The sequence below is a fragment of the Nomascus leucogenys genome, chromosome 4 (assembly GCF_006542625.1).
Source record: "Nomascus leucogenys isolate Asia chromosome 4, Asia_NLE_v1, whole genome shotgun sequence".
Lineage (NCBI taxonomy): Eukaryota > Metazoa > Chordata > Mammalia > Primates > Hylobatidae > Nomascus > Nomascus leucogenys.
In genome coordinates this window covers 74,797,831-74,819,452 of record NC_044384.1, presented here as the reverse complement: position 1 = coordinate 74,819,452, position 21,622 = coordinate 74,797,831, and the positions used below count along the sequence as shown (strand labels likewise).

The following is a 21,622-nucleotide window of genomic DNA, read 5'->3' as shown; positions in this document are numbered from 1 at the left end:
AAAATCAACATAATGAAAGTCTTAATATGTCTTGCAATTTTTATATCCCAAATGCTGCACCCAAAATAACAAAGTATAGGAGAAGACAAAGCCTGATCATAAGACAAAAGCAAAATAAAATGATATAGATGATTCAAATAATGAAAAACAAGCATTTCTTAATGTGTCTCTTGTATACAAATAATTAAAAAACAAGATGCATAATACATTGAGCCAACTAAATGTGAAAACTAACATATTAAATAAACACAATTTAGAACTTAATGGTTGAATGTAACAGAAAATTAGAAACAGTTAAAGAGAGAAATAGTCAATTAGAGGAAAGATTAGAATAAAATATGAAGAACAAAGCAGAAAGCGATAAAGTAAATGCAGAAAATGGTATAAAAGAACTATAAAGTTCACAGTGAGAAACTCTAATGTACATTTATGTATAATTGCAGAAAGATGATAGGTAAAATACTTGAAGATATATGGCTGTATATATGTATATATATATATATATATATATTTAGGTTCAGGAGTACATGTTCAGGCTTGTTATATAGGAAAACTCTATGTCATGGGGGTTTGGTGGATAGAAAATTTCATCACCTGAGTAATAAGCATAGCATTTGATAGGTATTTCTTCTGATATTTTCCCTACTCCCACCTGCCCCTGTTAAGAAAGGCTCAGGGTCTGCTGTTCCCCTTCTAGTATCCATGTGTTCTCTTTGTTTAGCTTGAACAGCCAGTCTTATCTCCCACTTATAAGCAAGAACATGCAGTATTTTTTGCAGTTTGCTTAGTATAATGGCCTCTGGGTCTATCCATGGTGTTTTGCACATGGGTCTATCATGTGCAAAGGACATGATCTCTATGTTTTTATCACTGCATAGCATTCCATAATGTATATATACCAATTTTTTAATCCAGTCTACTGTTGATGAGCATTTTGTTTGATTCTATGTCTTTGCTATTGTAAATATTGCTGTAATTAACATATGTGATATGGTTTGGCTGTGTCTCCACCCAGATCTTGTCTTGAATTCACAGGTGTTGTGGGACAGATGAGTGGAAGGTAATTGGATTATGGGGTAGGTCTTTCCCATGCTGTTTTCTTGATTGTGAATAAGACTCACAATTTCTGATGGTTTCATAAGGGGAGTTTGCCTGCCCAAGCTAACTCTTACTGCTATCATTCATGTAAGACAGGACTTGTCCCCCCTTACCTTCTACCACGATTGTGAGGCCTCCCCTGCCACTGGAAACTGTTAAGTCCACTAAACCTTTCTTTTGTAATTGCCCATTCTTGGGAATGTCTTTATCAGCAGTGTAAAAATTGACTAATACAGTAAACTGGTACCAGTAGAGTGGGGCACTACTGAAAAGATACCCAAAAATAAGGAAGCAACTTTCTTTTTTTTTTTTTGAGATGGAGTCTCACTCTGTCACCAGGCTGAGGGCAGTGGCATGATCTCAGCTCACTTCAACCTCTGCCTCCTGGGTTCAAGCGATTCTCCTGCCTCAGGCTCCCAAGTAGCGGGGACTACAGATGTCTGTCACCATGCCTGGCTAACTTTTGTATTGTTTAGTAGAGACAGGGTTTCACCATATTGGCCAAGATGGCCTCAATCTCTTGACCTCGTGATCCACCTGCCTCAGCCTCCCAGGGTGCTGGGATTACAGGTGTGAGCCACCACACCTGGACAGGAAGTGACTTTCAAATTGGGTAACAGACAGATGTTGGAACAATTTTGAGGGCTCAGAAGAAGACAGGAAAATGTGGGCATGACTGGAATTTTCTAGAGGCTTGTTGAATGGCTTTGAGTAAAATATGGATAATGGTATGGACAATGAAATCCAGGCTGAGGTGGTAACAGATGGAGACGAGGAACTTGTTGGGAACTGGAGCAATGGTGACTCTTGTTAAATTTTAGCAAAGAGACTGGCAGGTTTCTGCCCCTGCCCTAGAGATTTGTGGAACTTTGAACTTGAGAGAGATTATTTCAGGTATCTGTCTGAAGAAATTTCTAGGCAGCAAAGCATTAAAGATGTGACATGGGTGCTGTTAAAGACATTCAGTTTTATAAGGGAAGCAGAGCATTAAATTTTAAAAAAATGCAATGTGACAATGCGATAGAAAAGTAAATCCCATTTTCTGAGGAGAAATTCAAGCAGCCTGCAAATATTTGCATATGCAATGAGGAGCGAATGTTAATCCCCAAGACACTGTGAAAAATGCCTCCAGGGCATGTCAGAGAACTGTGTGGCAGCCCCTCCCATCTCTGGCCCTGAGGTCTAGAAGGAAAAATGGTTTCATGGGCCTGACCAGCATCCCTCTGCTGTGTGTAGTCTAGGGACTTGGTGCACTGCATCACAGCTGCTCCAGCCGTGCCTAAAAGGGGGAAAGGCACAGTTCAGGCTGTGGCTTCACAGGGTGCATCCCCAAAGCCTTGGCAGCTTACATGGTGTTCAGCCTGCAAGTACATGCAGAGAATGTATGGAGATGTCTGGATGTCCAGGAAGAAGTTTGCTGCAGGGCAGGGAACTCATGGAGAACCTCTGTTAGGGTAGTGTGGAAGGGAAAAGTGGGGTCAGAGCCCCCACAGGGAGTCACCACAGGGGTGCTGCCTAGTGGAGCTGTGAGAAGACAGCCTCCATCCTCCAGACTCTAAAATGGTAGATACACTGACAGCTTGCACCTTGCACCTGGAAAAGCCACAGACACAACACCAGCCTATGCAACCAGCCAGGAGGAAGGCTATACCCTGCAAAGCCACAGGGGCAGAGCCATACAAGACCATGGGAGTTCACCTCTTGCATCAGCATGACTTGGATGTGAGACATGGAGTTCAAGGAGGTCATTTTGAAGCTTTAAGATTTGATTACTTTACTGGATTTTGGACTTACATGGGCCCTGTAGCCCCTTTATTTGGCCAATTTCCCCCATTTCTAATGACTATATTTACCCAATGCCTGCAGCCCCATTGTATCTAGAAAGTGACTAACTTGCTTTTGATTTTGCAGGCTCATAGGCAGAAGGGACTTGCCTTGTCTCAGACAAGACTAGGACTGTGGGCTTTTGAGTTAATGCTGAAATGAGTTAAGAATTTGGGGGACTGTTGGGAATGCACTATTGGTTTTGAAACGTGAGGACATGAGATTTGGGAGGGGCCAGGAGGCAGAATGATATGGTTTGGCTGTGTCCCTACCCAAATCACATCTTGAATTCCCACATGTCGTGGGAGGGACTTGATGCGAGGTAATCAAATCACTGGAGTAGATCTTTCCCATGCTGTTCTCATGATAGCAAATAAGTCTCAGGAGATCTTATGGTTTTATAAGGGGTAGTTTGCTTGAATAGCTCTCCCTTTGCCTGCTGCCATCCATGTAAGACACAAGTTGCTCCTTCTTGCCTTCTGGCATGATTGTGTGGCCTCTCTAGCCCTTGGAACAGTAAGCCCATTAAACCTTTTTCTTTTGTAAATTGCCAAACTCGGGTATGTCTTTATAAGCAGTTTTAAAAACAGACTAACATATGCACTGATGTATTTTTATAATAGGACAATTTATGTTCCTTTGAGCATAAAATCAATAATGAGATTGCTGGGTGAAATGTTAATTCTGTTTCTAGGTCACTGAGGGATTATCACACTGCTTTCCATAAAGATTGAACAAATTTACACTCCCACCAGCAGTGTATAAGCATTCTGTTTTCTCAGCAAATACTACCTATCAAAGCTTGTAAAGTCAGCCAAAATCTTAGTTGTACTAATTAGAAAATGATAAAGACTGAAAAAGTAATGCACTAAACATTCATTTAAGAATTCATTTCACGTAGCATAATGCACTCCAGGTTCATCCATGTTACTGCAAGTGATCTCAAAACATCATATGGTACTCTATACATACATATTATTATTATTCATCAATTAAAAGTGAAATAAAATAATGAAGTTATTCAAGTCCTCCAGGTCCATACACATTGGCAAAAATGGCAGAATTTTCTTATTTTTTAAGGTTGAATGATATTGGGTTATAGATATATTTATTGCATAATATTGTGTTACCTATATAGGACACAAATTTTGAGCTATGCAGAATGAATAAATTCTCATAATCTAAGGTACAGCATGAAGACTACAATTAACAATATCATATTAGGTATACAGATACATATATATCATTCCACATTAGATATGTATTAACTTTACCCACTCATCTTTGACAGACTTTTGTGTTCATATCTTGATTACTATGAATAATGCTGCAGTATACGTGGAAGTGCAAGCACCTTTCAAAATATTGATTCTCTTTCCTTTAAATATATTACAAGAAGTCAGATTGCTAGATCTTATTTTTCATTATAATTTTTTGAGGAAACTCCATAGAGTTTCCTATAATAGACATGGTAATTTACATTTCCAACAATACTACACAAGAATTCCTTTCTCTGCCGAAACATAAATGCCACATAATCTCACATATGTGTGCCATCTAAAAAAAGTCAAACACGTAAAAGGCAGAGACTAGAATGGTGGTTGCCAGGGGTTGGGGCTGAAGAAAATAACATGTTGGTCAAAGGCTACAAAGTTTCAGTAATGCAGTATGAATAAGTTCTGAAGAGTTCATGTACAGCACATTGATTGTAATTCCTAATACATATGGGATACATGAAATTTGCTAAGAGAATATATATATATATATTTTAATTTTATTATTATACTTTAGGTTATAGGGTACATGTGCACAATGTGCAGGTTTGTTACATATGTATCCATGTGCCATGTTGGTTTGCTGCACCCATTAACTCGTCATTTAGCATGAGGTATATCTCCTAATGCTGTCCCTCCCCCCTCCCCCAACCCCACAACAGTCCCTGGAGTGTGATGTTTCCCTTCCTGTGTCCATGAGTTCTCATTGTTCAATTCCCACCTATGAGTGAGAACATGCGGTGTTTGGTTTTTTGTCCTTGCAACAGTTTACTGAGAATGATGTCTTCCAGTTTCATCCATGTCCCTACAAAGGACATGAACTCATCATTTTTTATGGCTGCATAGTATTCCATGGTGTATATGTGCCACATTTTCTTAATCCAGTCTATCGTTGTTGGACATTTGGGTTGGTTCCAAGTCTTCTTAAATGTTCTTATCACAAATAAAGGTAACTATGTGAGATAATGGATACATTAGCTTCATAGTGGTAATCACTTCACAATGTATACATATATCAAACATTATATTGTACACTTTAAGTACATAAAATATTTGTGAAGAAAACCTCAGTAGCACTAGAAAGAACGACAACAAACTATGTTTGAAAGACTACAACAAAAGACATTACCAATTTGCTTGGTATGGAAAAGCAGGTGAAACTGGACAAATGCTGCACAGTACTCTTCCTGCAAGGTGATATTGAAGCACTGAGGTGAAGCAAAAGCATCCCAGTGAGCGGTATTTTGAGGATTACGTTTGGTTTTCCATTTCATGTGGAAAGAGAAATAGCCTGAGTTAGGTGTCCACAAAGACTCGGGAACATGGCTAACAGATTTGATAAGATATTGAGGAAATTTGAAATTTAAAAATGGAAAAGAGATTACAAAGCATTTGGAGTGGTATGGATATCCAAGAATGGGCACCAAATGCACAGTTAGTTTCTCACATAAATGCCTATAAAAGAGAATCTACTGCAGAGGAGCCTTGCAGAAATGTGTTTAGCAACATGAACTATATTTTAGATGTCAGTCAGGCCTTTTTTTTATTCCAGTCATCTTTGTAGTCCCTGTGGCAGTGAGGAATACTTTACAAGGACTCAAAGAACATAATCTGCCTTTCACCATGGCTGTTGCGGCTACTGTCAATGCTCAAGGTCCAAGATGCCATAAGCAATGTCCATTACTGACTCTCTAACATGACACAAATAGCTAGGGAAACCAGCCAACATCCCTCTTCCAGCTTACTTTATTGCAAATCTCAATGCGGTGGAGACAGCATCTTGTCATTATATTATATATTCTGGTTATATGATTGTCCCAGTACTTTAGTCTTATTTATTATTCATGGGGATGATTCATTGCCATGGTACAACAATCACTGTCATTTCTAACCAGGGGATATTTTTTCTAGTAAATAAAATAAAGCAAATTACTCAACACCATAGAATTCACCACTGACTACATTTCCCATCACCTAGAAGCTATTGTCTAAATAGAACATTGGAATGGCCTCCTAAAGGGTGAGTCATGGTGCCACCCTGAACACTCCACCCTAAAAACTTGGAATGCTTTCTTCTATATGTCTGACACACAGTATGTGCTCAGTAATTTTAGTCAACATAAACCATGTGTCACATATATTTACAGGAGATTATCTTCACAGTGATAAACATTCCCCATGCAGCCTAATCAATGTCCTTCTCCATACACAAGATCCAATTCCACATGTTCCTACGATTATTGTCATTTTAATTATCTAGATTCATAATTTTTTAACAAAATTAATTATTTTCTTCAAGAAAAGGACCATATTTCCTGCTTGCACTTTAAGGTTACCTGAACCTAAATATTAACCTGGATGCAAAAAGGGACTACTCTGAGAAAGGGCATGAGACCTTTATTGAGGTGGCTTTCTGCAACGTCTAAATACACTGAAAGGGCTATCATCTGAATGCTGTCTACTAACAGAACACCCAACAGCTGGAACAATAAATTCTTCTTTCCTAAATGAAGGGCAAGACAGAGCCTCTTCATATAGACCATAATATAGCCCTTATGCCACTTGAATTTATGTAGTCTTAGACATTATCAGAACAGCTCTTTTAGGATTCTCTTACTTGAGGGGAACTAGAAGAGAAAGATTCAATAACAAACTATGTCTCTTGCAACTGCAGCTGATCTCAGCGTTGCCACTGCCATTTGCCAACTTCTTCCTTATCAATTTTTTCCCGTTTCACCTTTCACTACCATCTCTGCAGGTCTCATTACTTATTGAATGGGATAGTCCAGACTTTCATCCTCAAAATGTCTCATCCCTGTTCATTATACCCATTCAGGAAAGGACTCCTGTACTTTCTCATTTATTATCACTATTGGAAAAGGAATGCCAAGATGTGTTCAAGTAAGTAAACTGGAAGAAAAAAGTATTATTTCTTGCAGCCATTGTGTTATAACATCTCCATTCCACATCACAATCAGGTCAATTACCTCTGCCACAGTTGTGGGAAGAACGCTCTCTAACTCAATACAGATAACAACCCTTCTTGTGATAGGAGAGCCAGATTTAATCCAATATTGTGGCTCATGGGACAAAACAAAGAAAAGCCTTCTTTAAAAACATAATTGATCCATTTTATTAACTCACCTTGAATATTTTCATAATATTGAAAAATGAAATTATGTTAGCCTATCAATATTCTTATATTTCACAAAAGTTTGAATTCAGTGTTCTATCATTTGAACCAAAAACATGCTAACTGAAACAGCTGCATTTTAAAGTATTTATGGAATGGTTTTAACTTACAAGTACTTTTATTTATTTATCTTTATATTTCAAAAAGTCTTTTCAAAATTTTAATTACAAATCTTATATCTTTGGGCTTCCAGATCAACTTTTAGAATTAAAGGAATATCCAGAATAGTTTGCTTTTATGTGGAAAGAAATGCAACATATGGTTGCCATTTTGCCTAAAGATATATACTTAGCATAACGCCATAATTTGGTGAAATGAAACTTAGATGTGAACATAATCAAAATAAATTAATTCATTACTTTGATAATATTGTAATAGTTTCTTCCTCAGAAGAAGCAACGTGGAAAAGCACGGGGACTACAGTAAATATAAGTAGTCAAATGTCATTGATCAGTCTAGTCAACAAACAGAGCTTAGACTAATCATGCAAGATTCTGGGAACAGCGTGGGTCCTGACCATCAGAGACATTTCACAAACCTTAGCAATTATACCATTAGATCTCCAACATACAGTGATAAGAAATAAATGACAAGGGCTCTAGAAGATTCCTAATGGGAAGTTGCTCATGCAATGCCGTTAGACCCAAGAACCTAATGCAGTCATTTTTGGAGGCGTATATATATGAACATATGCAAACTGGAGACTCTTGCAGAAATCCACTCCTGCCACTCTGTGATGATTATTGGGATTTGGGATTCAATAATTCCTGATAGATCGGCCAGAGGAAGCCCATTGGAAAGGCAACTAATGAGAAGTTATTGGGCTTTCAAAGAGACATAACTTAATGTCATTAGTGGCAAAGCTTAACAAAATATCTTAATAAAATGGAAATAGTGTGTATAGAAACGTATTTTAGGAGGCAGCTCTGGGAAGTATATCATATTCATAACCATAACTTTCAGAAAAAAGGAACTTCTCACATAGGTTTCCACTCCTGCTGCTCAATTATACATTTCCAGTTTCAAAGATGTCTGTGAGTATAGTGCTTATATATTCTACAAAGTCTTCAAGTAAATCACACTGAAGAAAGCACCATTGCCTTCTCTTGGGAACAGGAACATCTATTTAATTGCCTAGACCTCTCTTTCTCCATTGTGTGCTGGGCATGTGGAAGAAATTCCCTGTCTCAATAGATCTGTAAATACAGAAAAACCATAATTTAAAAAGTGCACAATAGAAATTGCACCCAAGGATCCCATCCACACTCTCTCTAGATATAGAATTTGAGTTCTTGAACATTTAAACAGATGCCATGATGAGATGACATCTCTATGAGTTGGGAGATTCTAAATCCTGCCTTCCCAACCTAGTATACCTGAATTGCCTTTAGATGTCTAACAGTATCATGGCAAATATGTTGTCTACATATACCTCTACTAAAAGAAGAGAAACACCCTTATTATTTATTTATTTATATATTTATTTATTTATTTATTTTGAGATGGTGTCTCACTCTGTCACCCAGGCTGGAATGCAGTGGCACAATCTCAGCTCACTGAAACCTCCACCTCCTGGGTTCAAGTGACTCTGCTGCCTCAGCCTCCTGAGTAGCTGGGACTAGAGGCACGTGCCACTACGCCCAGCTAATTTTTATATTTTTTAGAAGAGATACTGTCTAGGGTGGTCTCAAATGCCTGATCTCGTGATCCACCCACCTCAGCCTCCCAAAATGGTGGGATTACAGGCATGAGCCACCACATGCAGCCAGAACACCCTTATTCTAACTATAGTTCAGTTTTTACACCAGAGTTTTTTCATAGCAATTCTCATCTCTAAATTTCTCAGTGGTTAGATTAATGGATTCAACTTGGGTGTGATAAATGTATAAAACACCGTCATGAATTTACCAATAGGGAAGTTTGAAACAGGTCTAACATACATGAAAATACAGGGAACAAAAAAGAGGACAACCACGGTAATGTGAGAGCTGCAGGTAGAAAGGGTTCTATGCCTCCCTTCCTGACTATAAGTTTTAAGGAAGTTTAGGATGACTCCATAGGAGGTTAGTAGAAGGGAGAAGATGACCATACAGATTGCTCCACCATTGGCAATCACAGTGAGCCCTATAAAGTAGGTGTCAGTGTATGCCAGTTCCAGTAATGGGTACATGTCACAGACAATGTGGTCAATGACATTGGGGCCACAGAAAGGGAGACTGTACACAATAACGATTTGAAACGTAGAATGCAAAATCCTTCAGTCACGGCCACCACCAACAGAAGGATGCAAACTAGTCAATTCATGGTGATCAAATAGTGCAGTGGCTAACAGATGGCCACATAGCGATCATAGGCCATCCCCACCTAAAGAAAGACCTCAACACCACCACATAGGTGGTCTGCAAATAGCTGGCCCATGCAAGCCAGGAAAGAAACAGACTTTTTATCACAGAGTACATCTTCATCAATTTAGGAGAAAATTAAGTGGAATATACAGCATCCATAAATGACAGGCAGGTGAGGAAGAAGTACGTTGGGGAGCCCAAAGAGGGAGGGGCAAAAATGGTCACCACAATGAGCAGGTTGCCCACCATAGTCACAATGTATGTGAATAAAAACATTACAAATAATGCTTTTTGCCTTTTTGCACATCAGGATCCTGAGTGAGGGCCAGGAGGACAAATTCTGTAACATTGTTACTAGGTCCCATTTACCCTTCTCTAAGGCTTGTATCAGAGTTGAGAGCTCAGAAGGACAGGACCTGTAATGAAACAGTGAACAGGAGCATGAATACATCCATGATGTCACAGAGCACATCTTCATCTGTATGTCTTCCACAGTGGTTTATGCACAATAAACATTTAGTAAGTCTCTATTGAGTTGCTCATCTCCTCAAAGATTATAGGTTAAGCCTATAGGTAACAGCTTCTGTCTCTTAAGTTTTAGTGAATATTCTATACAGAAGAAGAATCAAATGCCCAACAGCCATTCATACTTTCATAACTCCCTATTTAAAACATATTTCTTGGCACAACAGATAGCTATGGTGAATAGGCAACAGATTCTTGGTCTCAAGAAACCTACTTTATGGTGGTGGTAATAAACTCTAAATAAGAAAATTGGCATAGATTCAGTCCTTTGAGTTTGTAGTTGTTGTGGTATCTTTAGTTTATGATCAGTGTAGCATCAAAAATAACATCCTCTGAAATATCTCCATCAGTACTGTGGAATTCCACTGTTAGACATTTGGTCCTTGATTTCTCAACGGATGTTCAGTCTTTATGAATATCTCATTAAATGTCAAGAGACAGGACATTAACCGGTATAAATAGTAAAATATTATTTATCACATTATTCCCTGTGGCAATTACTTAGTATGACTGTCTTTTCACCTTATAAGGAGCTATAAGTCTCTAGATCATATCCTTGCCTATTTCATTATTTTTTATCACACTTACAACAATATTCTGATTTTCAGCAACTAATTTTGAACTCCAGTGAACTAACTCATGATTATCATCAACTGCCACATTAGTAGTGAGTATTTTTTTCTAAATTCTTTGGGTGAAATTGATAGATTATATACCAAGAGTACTAAAAAATAGAACCTTCATGTCCAGATTCCAAAAAAAGCATACTCAAAGAGAAATTCCAAGTTCACTGTAAGGTGGCATGGATTTCAGTCATTTTCTGAATGCATTTAGAAACCTGTCTCAGTTTTCTTACTGGAAAACAGTGTGATTAAATTAGATAAACTGAGAATCCTTCCTAGTCAACCACCTACGAAACTAGTAGTACACCTCTCCCTTATTCTATTCTGCTGATCTTTTTTCATTTTTATATATTTATAATTAGCAATTTCCAAGCTCATGCCTGTTACATGAATAATGGTAGTCAGTGCTAGATATTTCATGGTTACAGTGAGTAAATAATGACTACAAATTTCTCACTCAATATGTGCCTATTTAAGATTCAAGGCATTCATAAAAAGCGTAGCATGTGGTGAATAATGTGGACATTGGAGCCACACTGTCTCAGCTAAGACCCCAGCTTCACCACGTACTATGTGACTTTGGGCCACTTACCAAACCTCTCTATGCCTCACTTTGATTTAAGACATCTTAGGGTTGTTTTATTACAGCAAATAAAGTACCTAGAACACTGGCTGGCACCTCGTAAAGGCTCAGTAAACGGTAGCTATTACTCATGTTCCTGAATGATTCACTGTGAACATTGGATCAGAACTCATCATCTGGATATCTGTCAATTTGAAAAGATTTATAGACATAGTCCAGAGGAAAAGCAAGAAGACTCCTATAATTCAGGAAAAGCTTTTGGGGAACACAATATAATTGTATGTCTTAGGATTTATCTATTTAGTTATGTATGAGTAGTGATTTTATCTGTGATGGAATGTATCTTGACAAGATCAGGCAGAATTACAGTAGAAAAATTGGACCCCTCGTCAGAGAGAGAGAACTATATGGTAGAAAATGAAAGAAAAAGAAGTCAAATCGGAAAACAAAGTAATTATAATAAATAAGTTAATATCCACATGTAATAAAAAGACTAAGGTTAATGTGATAATTAAGGCAAGTATTCTTCTAAAAATCTTCTTTGTAAAGATATTTTAGTGAGGAAATACTGGAAGCCCAACCTCCTGTGGGTCCCGGGGTGACTCAGGAGGCTTCTTGGGGTAGCCAAACACAGACCAAATCCTAATAAACAAACAAAAAAAAAAAGAAGAAGAAAGAAAGAAAAGAAAAGAAAAAAGAAAACTCAGAAGAAAAAACACATTGATTTCTCAAAGTCCCTAGTTCTGATGGTAAAGAGCAAACTTAAATTACAGAGAACAATGGGAAAAGTAGAGATACAAACCCAAACTTTCTGATAATTCACTGGTAGGAAAACTGTAGAATTACTACACCTCAAATGTAGATAGGATGATTCCATTTTCACACATCTGAGAGTGGAGGAGGATGTGTGCAGAGAGAGTTTGAGTTTCCTCTAAACACCAACTTTGCTGAACATTCCACATGTCTCCTTCACATTACCACTTCCAGCTGATTCCAGAGTTCTGTCATATTGAAGCTATAGACTGATAGAGACACACCTACTGAAGAACACAAGGGAATAATGTAGTCTGTAGCCAATTCTATTATTTTTTCACACCTTACTTGCTGCAAGGTTTAGTGCCTTTTCCCCCTTTCATTATCAAAACTAGATTTCAACAGGATAATTCTATTTGGCAATTTAATTATGTACTTGTAAAAAAAAAGTGGGTATGTAACCTATCCCTTATATTTTACATACTTTAAAATATAATATGTTAAATACTGAAAGATAGCATTACTAGGCTTTCAATGTAGACTTCTAAGTAGCCATTTTTCTAGGAAAAATTTAATATACTTTCCTGAGACCATGCCATTTTCAAAAGACAAAACTCCATAATAACAAAAAATTCTATAATATTATATTTCACAGTCACAATTTTATAAATCTATTTAAATGACAGTAAACTAGGTACCTTCCTGGGCATATATATCTACTAGTATGTTTACTGGTATAATTTTTTGATTCATAAGTAAAAGTTCATATTATGCTTCTAAAACATAAAAGGCATTTGTTCCTTTGCACTCTAACACACTTGACATGATCTGGAATTTTAAATTCTCTAACCAAATATGTATAAAATAATTGTATACCTTTATCAATATATCCTGTAAAATATAACATCTCATAAACTAAGAGTATATAACTATTGGTTTATTTATTATACATGTAATATGGAACATGTTTCTCTTCTAATTTAGCAAATGGAAAAAGGCAACCAATTAATTAGACTGTATATTAAAACCAAATATACATTGCATATTCTGATAAATTTTCATGTTTGCCAGCTTAATTTTTCCAATTAGAATTTATCTAATAAAACCATTGGTTTTTAAGACACTGGCTGTATTTCAACATATCACAGGAATTTTCAATGAATATCTCTTTTGAATGGTTTCCTACAGTCACATCTTGGGCCAGAAAAGCAATGCTTCTTTCAGCAAGGATTATTGTAGATACCTCATACATCTATGTGTTCTCATAAAACACAGGAATACATGTGGCTCATCCATGGATATAAAATTCATTCCTAGGAGCTACAGTTTCCATAGTTCCACACAGACTTCTCATTATCTCAGTCTTTAGAGAAGTATAGCACTTCTTTTTAGAGAAGTTTAGCACCAAAACAGATGACCACAATATAAGGATGTTTTCACATACTGTCAAGATCTACTGTGCAAATGTAATGGAACATTCTCAACTGCTGGAAAATTTCTTCATAGAGAAACAAAGAGACTATCTCTGCATGACACGGTAAAGTTGACCTAATTAGTGGAAATTAAGCTGGACAATAACATTCATGTGTCCAGTTATTAAGCTTTGTGCCTAACAAGGATAATGCCGAGATTTAACTTCATGGAAAAAACAATGACAGAGCTTTCCCACAGACAGAAGCCAAACTTTTCAGTCTTTCAGTCATTCAACTAGCATATCCCTAAGACCACTTCTTTCCTTAGTAAAAGCATGTCTCTATATCTCCGCAATCTCATCTCAGGAAATTGAGACCTTTCACACATTTTTTTCAAACAATGGTGGATAAGACAAGAAAACATTACACCTAAAGGACAAGAGACCAACTGAAGACATACTCTATCTTGGGCAGACATTTAACTTTTTTGAATCTCCTTCGTTGTTCTATCAGGAAAATAATTCTTCCATTTATGTCTGTAGACAGTCTGTGAGTCTCACATCACAATTTTTAGCAAGAGAGAGTAAGGTCATTATAGATTAGTTAAATAGAATATTTGGAACAAATTCAAATGAAGTAACCTCTCTGTAAACTTATTTCTTAGAAAATCCCTAGAGGAAAAAGACTTGGCTCTTGCTAAGGAAAAGTAGCTAAATACCAAATAATATGAAAAGCCTGTATTATAAAAAGAAAATTCTAAACTAAATTGAATAATAAATCATGAGTTTCATGTTACAAAATGTTTAGGTAAGGCAAGTAATATTTCAGCCAGAATGAAATGAAAACCAGTCCCAGGTTCTCTTCTGTAAAAATATTCCTGGTAAGGAGGGCCTTACCTTTCCTGTTAGAAAGTCTGTGCCCAAGAAGCCCTGAGGCTCAGAGGCAGAGATCCTAAGAATTGAAGTTGATATTCTGATTCTTGGAAAAATAGGTAATCATAGTGATGCAGTTTTAGGTTAGAGTACACACTTATTATCAAGAACTGTATTTATGTCAGATATAAGCATAATGATCTGTAGTCCATTTATATGGTTTGGCTGTGTCCCCACCCAAATTTCAACCAGAATTGTAACTTCCTCATTTTTCTCTTGCCACCACCGTGTAAGAAGTGCAGTTCACCTCCCACCATTACTCTGAGGCCTCCCCAGCCATGTGGAACTGAAAGTCCAATTAAACCTCTTTTTCTACCCAGTCTTAGGTATGTCTTTATCAGCAGTGTGAAAACGGACTAATACATCCATTAACTCATTTTTTAAATTTTATTCAATATCAATTCAATAACTTTCTACAATAAAGAAATTTTGATTTTTCCAACAAGGGAGCAGTGTTTAAGGGCTTCCATTGTTTTTTTTTTTTTTGAGACGGAGTCTCTCTCTGTCGCCCAGGCTGGAGTGCAGTGGCACAATCTTGGCTCACTGCAAGCTCCGCCTCCCGGGTTCACACCATTCTCCTGCCTCAGCCTCTCCGAGTAGCTGGGACTACAGGCACCCACCACCATGCCCGGCTAATTTTTTGTGTTTTTTTTAGTAGAGATGGGGTTTCACCATTGTCTCGATCTCCTGACCTCGTGATCCACCCGCCTCAACCTCCCAAAGTGCTGGGATTACGAGCGTGAGCCACCCCGCCCGGCCTTAAGGGCTTCTATTGTTATTTTTGTGACTTGGCTTACCATTGGCTCCAATGAACAGCTTCTTCTCGTTATACATTTAGTTAAATATTGGATCTTTATGTCATAAGAGCCTTAGATAAAGAGTCCCATAAATACCTATCTGAATGAGCTAAGGTCTCTATCATGTAACGGGCTCCATTAAAAGTTGGTCATTTTCAATGTACCTAATAAATGGATTAAATTCATCTACCCTAAATGTAATATGTATGACTGCTAAAATTTGAAGAATATGTCTTAAAGCACTGTGCTGTTTTACTGGTAAGTGCTAAAAGATGCACAAACATATCTTTAATTCTGAAGAACTATCAGATATAATCAAAGGTACTGTGGTTTAAATTATGACTCCAAGATGAAAAACTAATATAAAAATAGGACCTAATTCTCTATATTCCTTCTGGCTGAATTCAAATGACTACTAATACCAACACCCAGTGTGCAAGTGGATCCTTCCTCAGCCAAGCTTTCATATGAGCTGGTAGCCCCAAAATCACCTTGATTACAGCTTTGTGAGTGACTTTGAAGCATGGGAACCTGCTAAACCATCTTTAGTTTCCTGACCTACAGAAATTGAGAATGAGTACATATTGTTTGAATCACTAAGTTTTGAAATAATTTGCTATGAATAAATAAATAACTCATAAATATATCTACAATATGCTTCAAATATTAGGAAACATGCCAATAAATACTTAGTCAACCTATGGATCCAAGAAAAAGGTATAATGGAAATAGACCAATATTTAGAATTCGGCGATAACAAAAACATATCAAAATGTGTGAAGTGTGATCAAAAGAGTACTTAAAGAAACATGTATAGTGATAAAGGCTTACATTTAAAATAAATGTTTAAAAGCAGTCATCTGCTTAAGAAGCTATAATAAGAAGAGTAAATAAAAGCCAAGGTAGGTAAACAAAAGGACATAAATTTCAGATCAAAAACCGATAAAATGGAAAACATAAAATAGAGAAAATTAAAATGGCCCCAAATTGATACTTTTGTAATGAAACTGATACACTGTTAGAAAGAATGTTCAAGAGAAAACAAAGATAAATTCAAATTGCCAATATCAGAAAATATACAAAAAAATCATCCCACAGAGCCTTTAGACTTTAAAAGGTTAGAAAAGTATGGTTGTGAAATACATTATTTCAATTAAGTTGACAGCTTAGATGCATTAGGCAAAATGTAGGGAAAGGACAACCTTCCTGAAATGACAAAAAGAAAAACTAAAACACTCCTATACCTTTCGAATTAATGAGCTACACTTTCTTATAGGTAACATGATAGTGTTTCAGAAAACCCTAAAGAATCTACAGACATAACTATGGTTAGAATAAGAAACTTAGCAAGTTTACAGGACTCAACTGTCAAATAAAAAATTCAATTTTTGTATATGTACCAGCAACAATGACAATTGGAATTTTTAACAATTGAAAACCTGTGATGAAATCCAAAAATACAAACAGAAATAGATGTGGAAGGTCCCTACACTAACAAAAACTACAAAGCTCTTCAAAAATAAACATTTAAAATTCCTAACAGACATATTGTATTCAGGAATTAGAAAACTCAATATTGTGCAGATATTGTTAGTACAAGATGATTTATGGATCCAACTTAAAATGAATAAAACTGCAATATGCTCTTTTTGAGATGTGGACAATCATTCTGCATGCTGCTCTGTAAAGCGGCTTTGCCAATTACCCATGAAGGATTATCTTCTATTTCTGTAAAACCTCAAATCTGCGGTGTTATGTGACGACTATTGATGAATAGAATGTGATGCAAGTGACATTTTGCCAGTTCTTTTATCTGGCCGGACTCATCTACTTTCTACCGCTGGGATCTCTGAGCACCATGGAAAAAGCTTTACTATTCTCTGGAATGATCTTGTGGTCCTTCATCTAAAAGGATAGGAAGAGGGATCCAGTGCATCACTTACTGTCATCCCTCCCAATAGGCTATAAATGTGAATTAAGTCATCCTACATCTCACATAAAACTCAGTTATCAGCTGAATAAAACAGTGACTTCAGTCCTTGCCACACAAAAGATAAGAAATACCCAGCTAACAATGGCCTGAATTCCTGACTCACAAAATTTTGGATAAAATAAAATGATGGTTGTTTGAAATCACAAAAACTGTGGAGCCCTGCACCATACATGAAGACAGGACCAGAATAAAAAGAGGGAACTCAAGGTGTGGTGCTTCCACAACAACAATTTAAAGTGTATGGAACTGGCTTTAGTACTCCAAAATAGGGGCCTCCAGGATATTGTAAGTAAAGGATGAAAAGACAGACATAACTGTTCTGGAGGCTGTGAAAAAAGTGAGTCACTATCTAGTGCCGAAAAAATTTAGTAATTCTGTCACTTATAGAAAGGTAGAGAATAAAAAATGTGTTTAAGTGAATAGGTGGATTTGGCTAAAATTTCCAAATAGAATATTGTAAGTTATAGCTGTTTCTTATAGCATTGTATCTTACACTATGTCATATACTTTTTAATAAAATATAGTAAAGATTAACGGTTAAATTGTCAGAATTCACAAGAAACATAAAAGAGCCAGAACTTGCTGATTTCAAAGATAAAAATTGTTTCCCTTTCCAGTCTCTTCAAAGAGCTAAGTACTCTAAAAGTAAGAAAGGCCATTCAAATAAAAGTCATTTCAAAGTTGTGGAGTTTAAGACACAATGAAAAATTTATGGTGTGTCTCATAAGTACTTTAAGCTAGATGAACATAATTATAATATTCTTAAGAATATTATCTGACTGCACATAGAGTTTCAGCTCAAGTCTGAGAAGGGCTAGTTTCAAAGATATTTGTGAATATGGTGCTTCTATATTGCACAAAGTCTTTAAATAAATTACACTGAAAAACCAACATAGCCTTCGCTTTTGAATAGAAGCATATATTTTAATGACCTATTCCTCCCTTTTCACATTCTCTGCTGGGCATATGGGAGAAATACCGTGTCTCAATAGATGTGTAATAGAGAAAAACCATAATTTAAAACATGCACAATAGGACCTGAACCCAAGCAGCCTCATCCACTCTCAGCCTGGATATAGAGGTTGAGATCTTGAAATTCAAACGATGCCATAATGGGATGATTTCTCAGTTGAGCTGGGAGCATCTAAATCCTGTCTTCCACTGTGGGATCCTTGAATTACCCTTAGAAGTCTGAAAATTTCACTGGGAAGAGCTTGTCTACATACATTCTTATCTACATGAGGAGGGACACTCTTATTCTAACTATAGTTAGCTTTTTACACAACAGGTTTTTTATAGCATTTCTCATCTCTGAATTTCTCAACGTGTATAAAAAAGGATTCAGCATGGGTGTGATAACTGTATAAAACACAGTAATGAATTTACCAATAGGGAAGTTTGAGACAGGTCTAACATACATGAAAATACAGGGAGCAAAAAAGAGGACAACCACAGTGATGTGCGAGCTGCAGGTAGACAGTGCTTTACGCCTCCCTTCCTGTCTATAAGTTTTAAGGGAGTTTAGGGTGACTCCATAGGAGATTAGTAGAAGGGTGAAGATGACCATACACATTGCTCCACCACTGAAAACTACAGCGAGGCCTATAAAGTAGGTGTCAGTGCATGCCAGTTCCAATAATGAGTACATGTCACAGAAAAAGTGGTCAATGACATTGGGGCCACAGAAAGGGAGACTGTACACAACAACAATTTGAAACACAGAATGAAGAAAACCTCCAGTCATGGCCACCACCAACAGAAGGATGCAAACCTGTCGATTCATGATGGTTAAATAGTGCAGTGACTTACAGATGGCCATGTAGCGATCATAGGCCATCCCTACCAGAAGGAAGATCTCAGTTCCACCAAACAAGTGGTCTATAAATAGCTGGCCCATGCAAGCTGGGAAGGAAATAGTCTTTTTGTCACAGAGTAAGTCTACAATCAATATGGGAGAAATGGTGGTGGATAATACAGCATCTATTAATGACAGGCAGGCAAGGAAGAAGTACATTGGAGAGCCCAAGGAAGGGCTGACAATAATAGTCACCGCAACGAGTAGGTTCCCCACCACTGTCACCGTGTATGTGAGTAAAAACATGACAAATAATGCATTTTGCACATCAGGATCCTGTGAAAATCCCAGGAGGACAAATTCTGTAATACTGTTATTCTGTCTCATTTAATCTTCTATCAGGCTTGTATCAGACGTGAGAGCTCAGGAGAACAGGACCTGTAATGAAATTGTGAACAGGAATATGATTACATCCACTGCACATCTTCATTGTTGTATCCTGAATAGTGATTTACACACAATAAATATTTAGTAAGTCTCTACTGAGTTTCTCACCCAAAAAGCCCATCTTCCCTTGACAATTCAATTTCTCCTCAAAGATTTTAGTTTCAGCCACAGGTAAAGGCTTCTAAGTTTCAGTGAATACTCCCTACAGAAGAAGTGTTAAAGTCCCAACAACCATCCATACATTTTATAACTTCTTATTTAAAACATTTTTCTTGGCACAGAAGTCAGCTATGATGAATATGCAACAGGTTCTTGGCCTAAGGAAACTTACCTTCTGGTGGTGGCAATAAACTCTAAATAAAAAATTTGACATAGATTTAATCCTTTATGTTTGTATTTCTGGTATCTTTATGATGTGATCTGTGTAGCACCAAGAATAACTTCTTCTGAAATATTTCACTCAGTACACTGGCCTTCTACTGTTAGGCTTCATTCCCTCATGCCTTGAAGGATGTTCAATCTTCATTCGTCTTTCATTAGACAGGACTCTGAACTGTATAAATTGCTGTGATATTATTAATTACATTGTTCCCTATAGCAATTACTTGGTCTGACTCTGTCTATCTTATAAGGAGCTGGGATTCTCTCCATTTTATCCTTGCCTATATCCCAATTGTTACAACACTTACATACAATATTCTAATTTTCAGCAATTAATTTGAACTCAAGTGAACTAACTTATGACTATCACCAAAAACAAAATATGCCATGAGTATTTTTTTCTGAATTCTTGGGCTGGGCAAGGTAGTGAGAGAGGAGAAAATAGACACTGTAGAAAGAGGTACAGAACAGTGGGACATGGTTTTATTCATAACACTATTTGGATACTGAGAGTACTCAAAAATAGAATCTTAGTTAGCAGATTCCAAAATCAAGCATATTCTAGGACAAATTGCAAGTTCAGAGTAAGAGGGCATGGATTTGTGTCATTTTCTGAATACATTTACAAGTCTGTCTCAGTTTGCTCACTGGAAAACAATGAGTTTAAATTTGAGAAATTCAGAATCCTTTCTAGTAAACTACCTACAGAAATATTAGTGTACCTCCCCTTTATGGTATTCTGCTGACAATTTGTTTAATTTTTAAAAAAATTATAATTCAATAAAAATTTCAAAGCTCATGACTCTTACATGAAAAGTGGTAGTCGGTGGGACATGGGGTTTCATGACTACAGTGAGTAAGTAGTGACTGTAAGTTTCTCACCAAGTATGTACCTATCTAGGTAAGATCCAAGACATCCTTAGAGAGAAAGTGTAGCATGTGGAGAATAATGTGGACACTGGTGCCACACTGTTTCAGCTACAACTTCAGCTTCACTATTTTTATGAGATTTTTGGCCATTTACAATTCTTGGCCATTTACTAAAGCTCTCTGTCTCTTACTTTCATCAATTTAAAAATGGGGATCCCTGTCCTTACCTCGTAGAGTTGTTGTTTTATTAAAAGGAAGTAAAGTGCCTAGAATAATGGCTGGCACCTGGGAAGGGCTCAATAAATGATAGCTATTATTAGTGATCCTGAATGCGTCACCATGAACATAGGAGCAGAACAAATCATGCAGATCTTTGTCAACTTGAAAAGATTTATAGACATAGTCCAGAAAAAAAGGATAAGATATATATAATTCAGGAAAAGCTTTGAGGGGCACACAATAAAATTATATGCCTTAGAAAATGATGATTTAATTATATGAGTAGTAATTTTACCTGTGATGGAATTTATCTTGATGAGAAGCAACCAGATGGATAGTGAAAAAGTTGGAAGCACCATCAGAGAGAGCTCAGAAAATGAAAAGAAGGCTAAACTCAGAAAATAGAGAAACTGTATTTAATAAATGAGTATTCACACACTATAAGAAGACTAATGAGATAACTAAGTGAGGCCAGTATTCTTTTAAAGTCTGCTTCAGGGAGATCTCCTTTAGTGAGGGAATACTGAAAGTGTTACCTCCTGTGAGTTCCTGGGGTGA

At 36.8% G+C, this 21,622-nt stretch overlaps 1 protein-coding gene and 1 pseudogene across 1 annotated transcript; both read right to left on the bottom strand.

The window, feature by feature from the left end:
* Positions 1 to 9,238: 9,238 nt before the first annotated feature.
* Positions 9,239 to 9,983, bottom strand: LOC100594925 (annotated as a pseudogene).
* Positions 9,984 to 18,522: 8,539 nt separating this feature from the next.
* LOC100592531 (olfactory receptor 4A8-like) lies at positions 18,523 to 19,581 on the bottom strand. Its single transcript, XM_003281099.3, has one exon. The coding sequence runs from the start codon at positions 19,532 to 19,534 to the stop codon at positions 18,587 to 18,589; it is 948 nt and encodes a 315-aa protein (XP_003281147.1). The 5' UTR covers positions 19,535 to 19,581; the 3' UTR covers positions 18,523 to 18,586.
* Between the last annotated feature and the right edge of the window lie 2,041 nt (positions 19,582 to 21,622).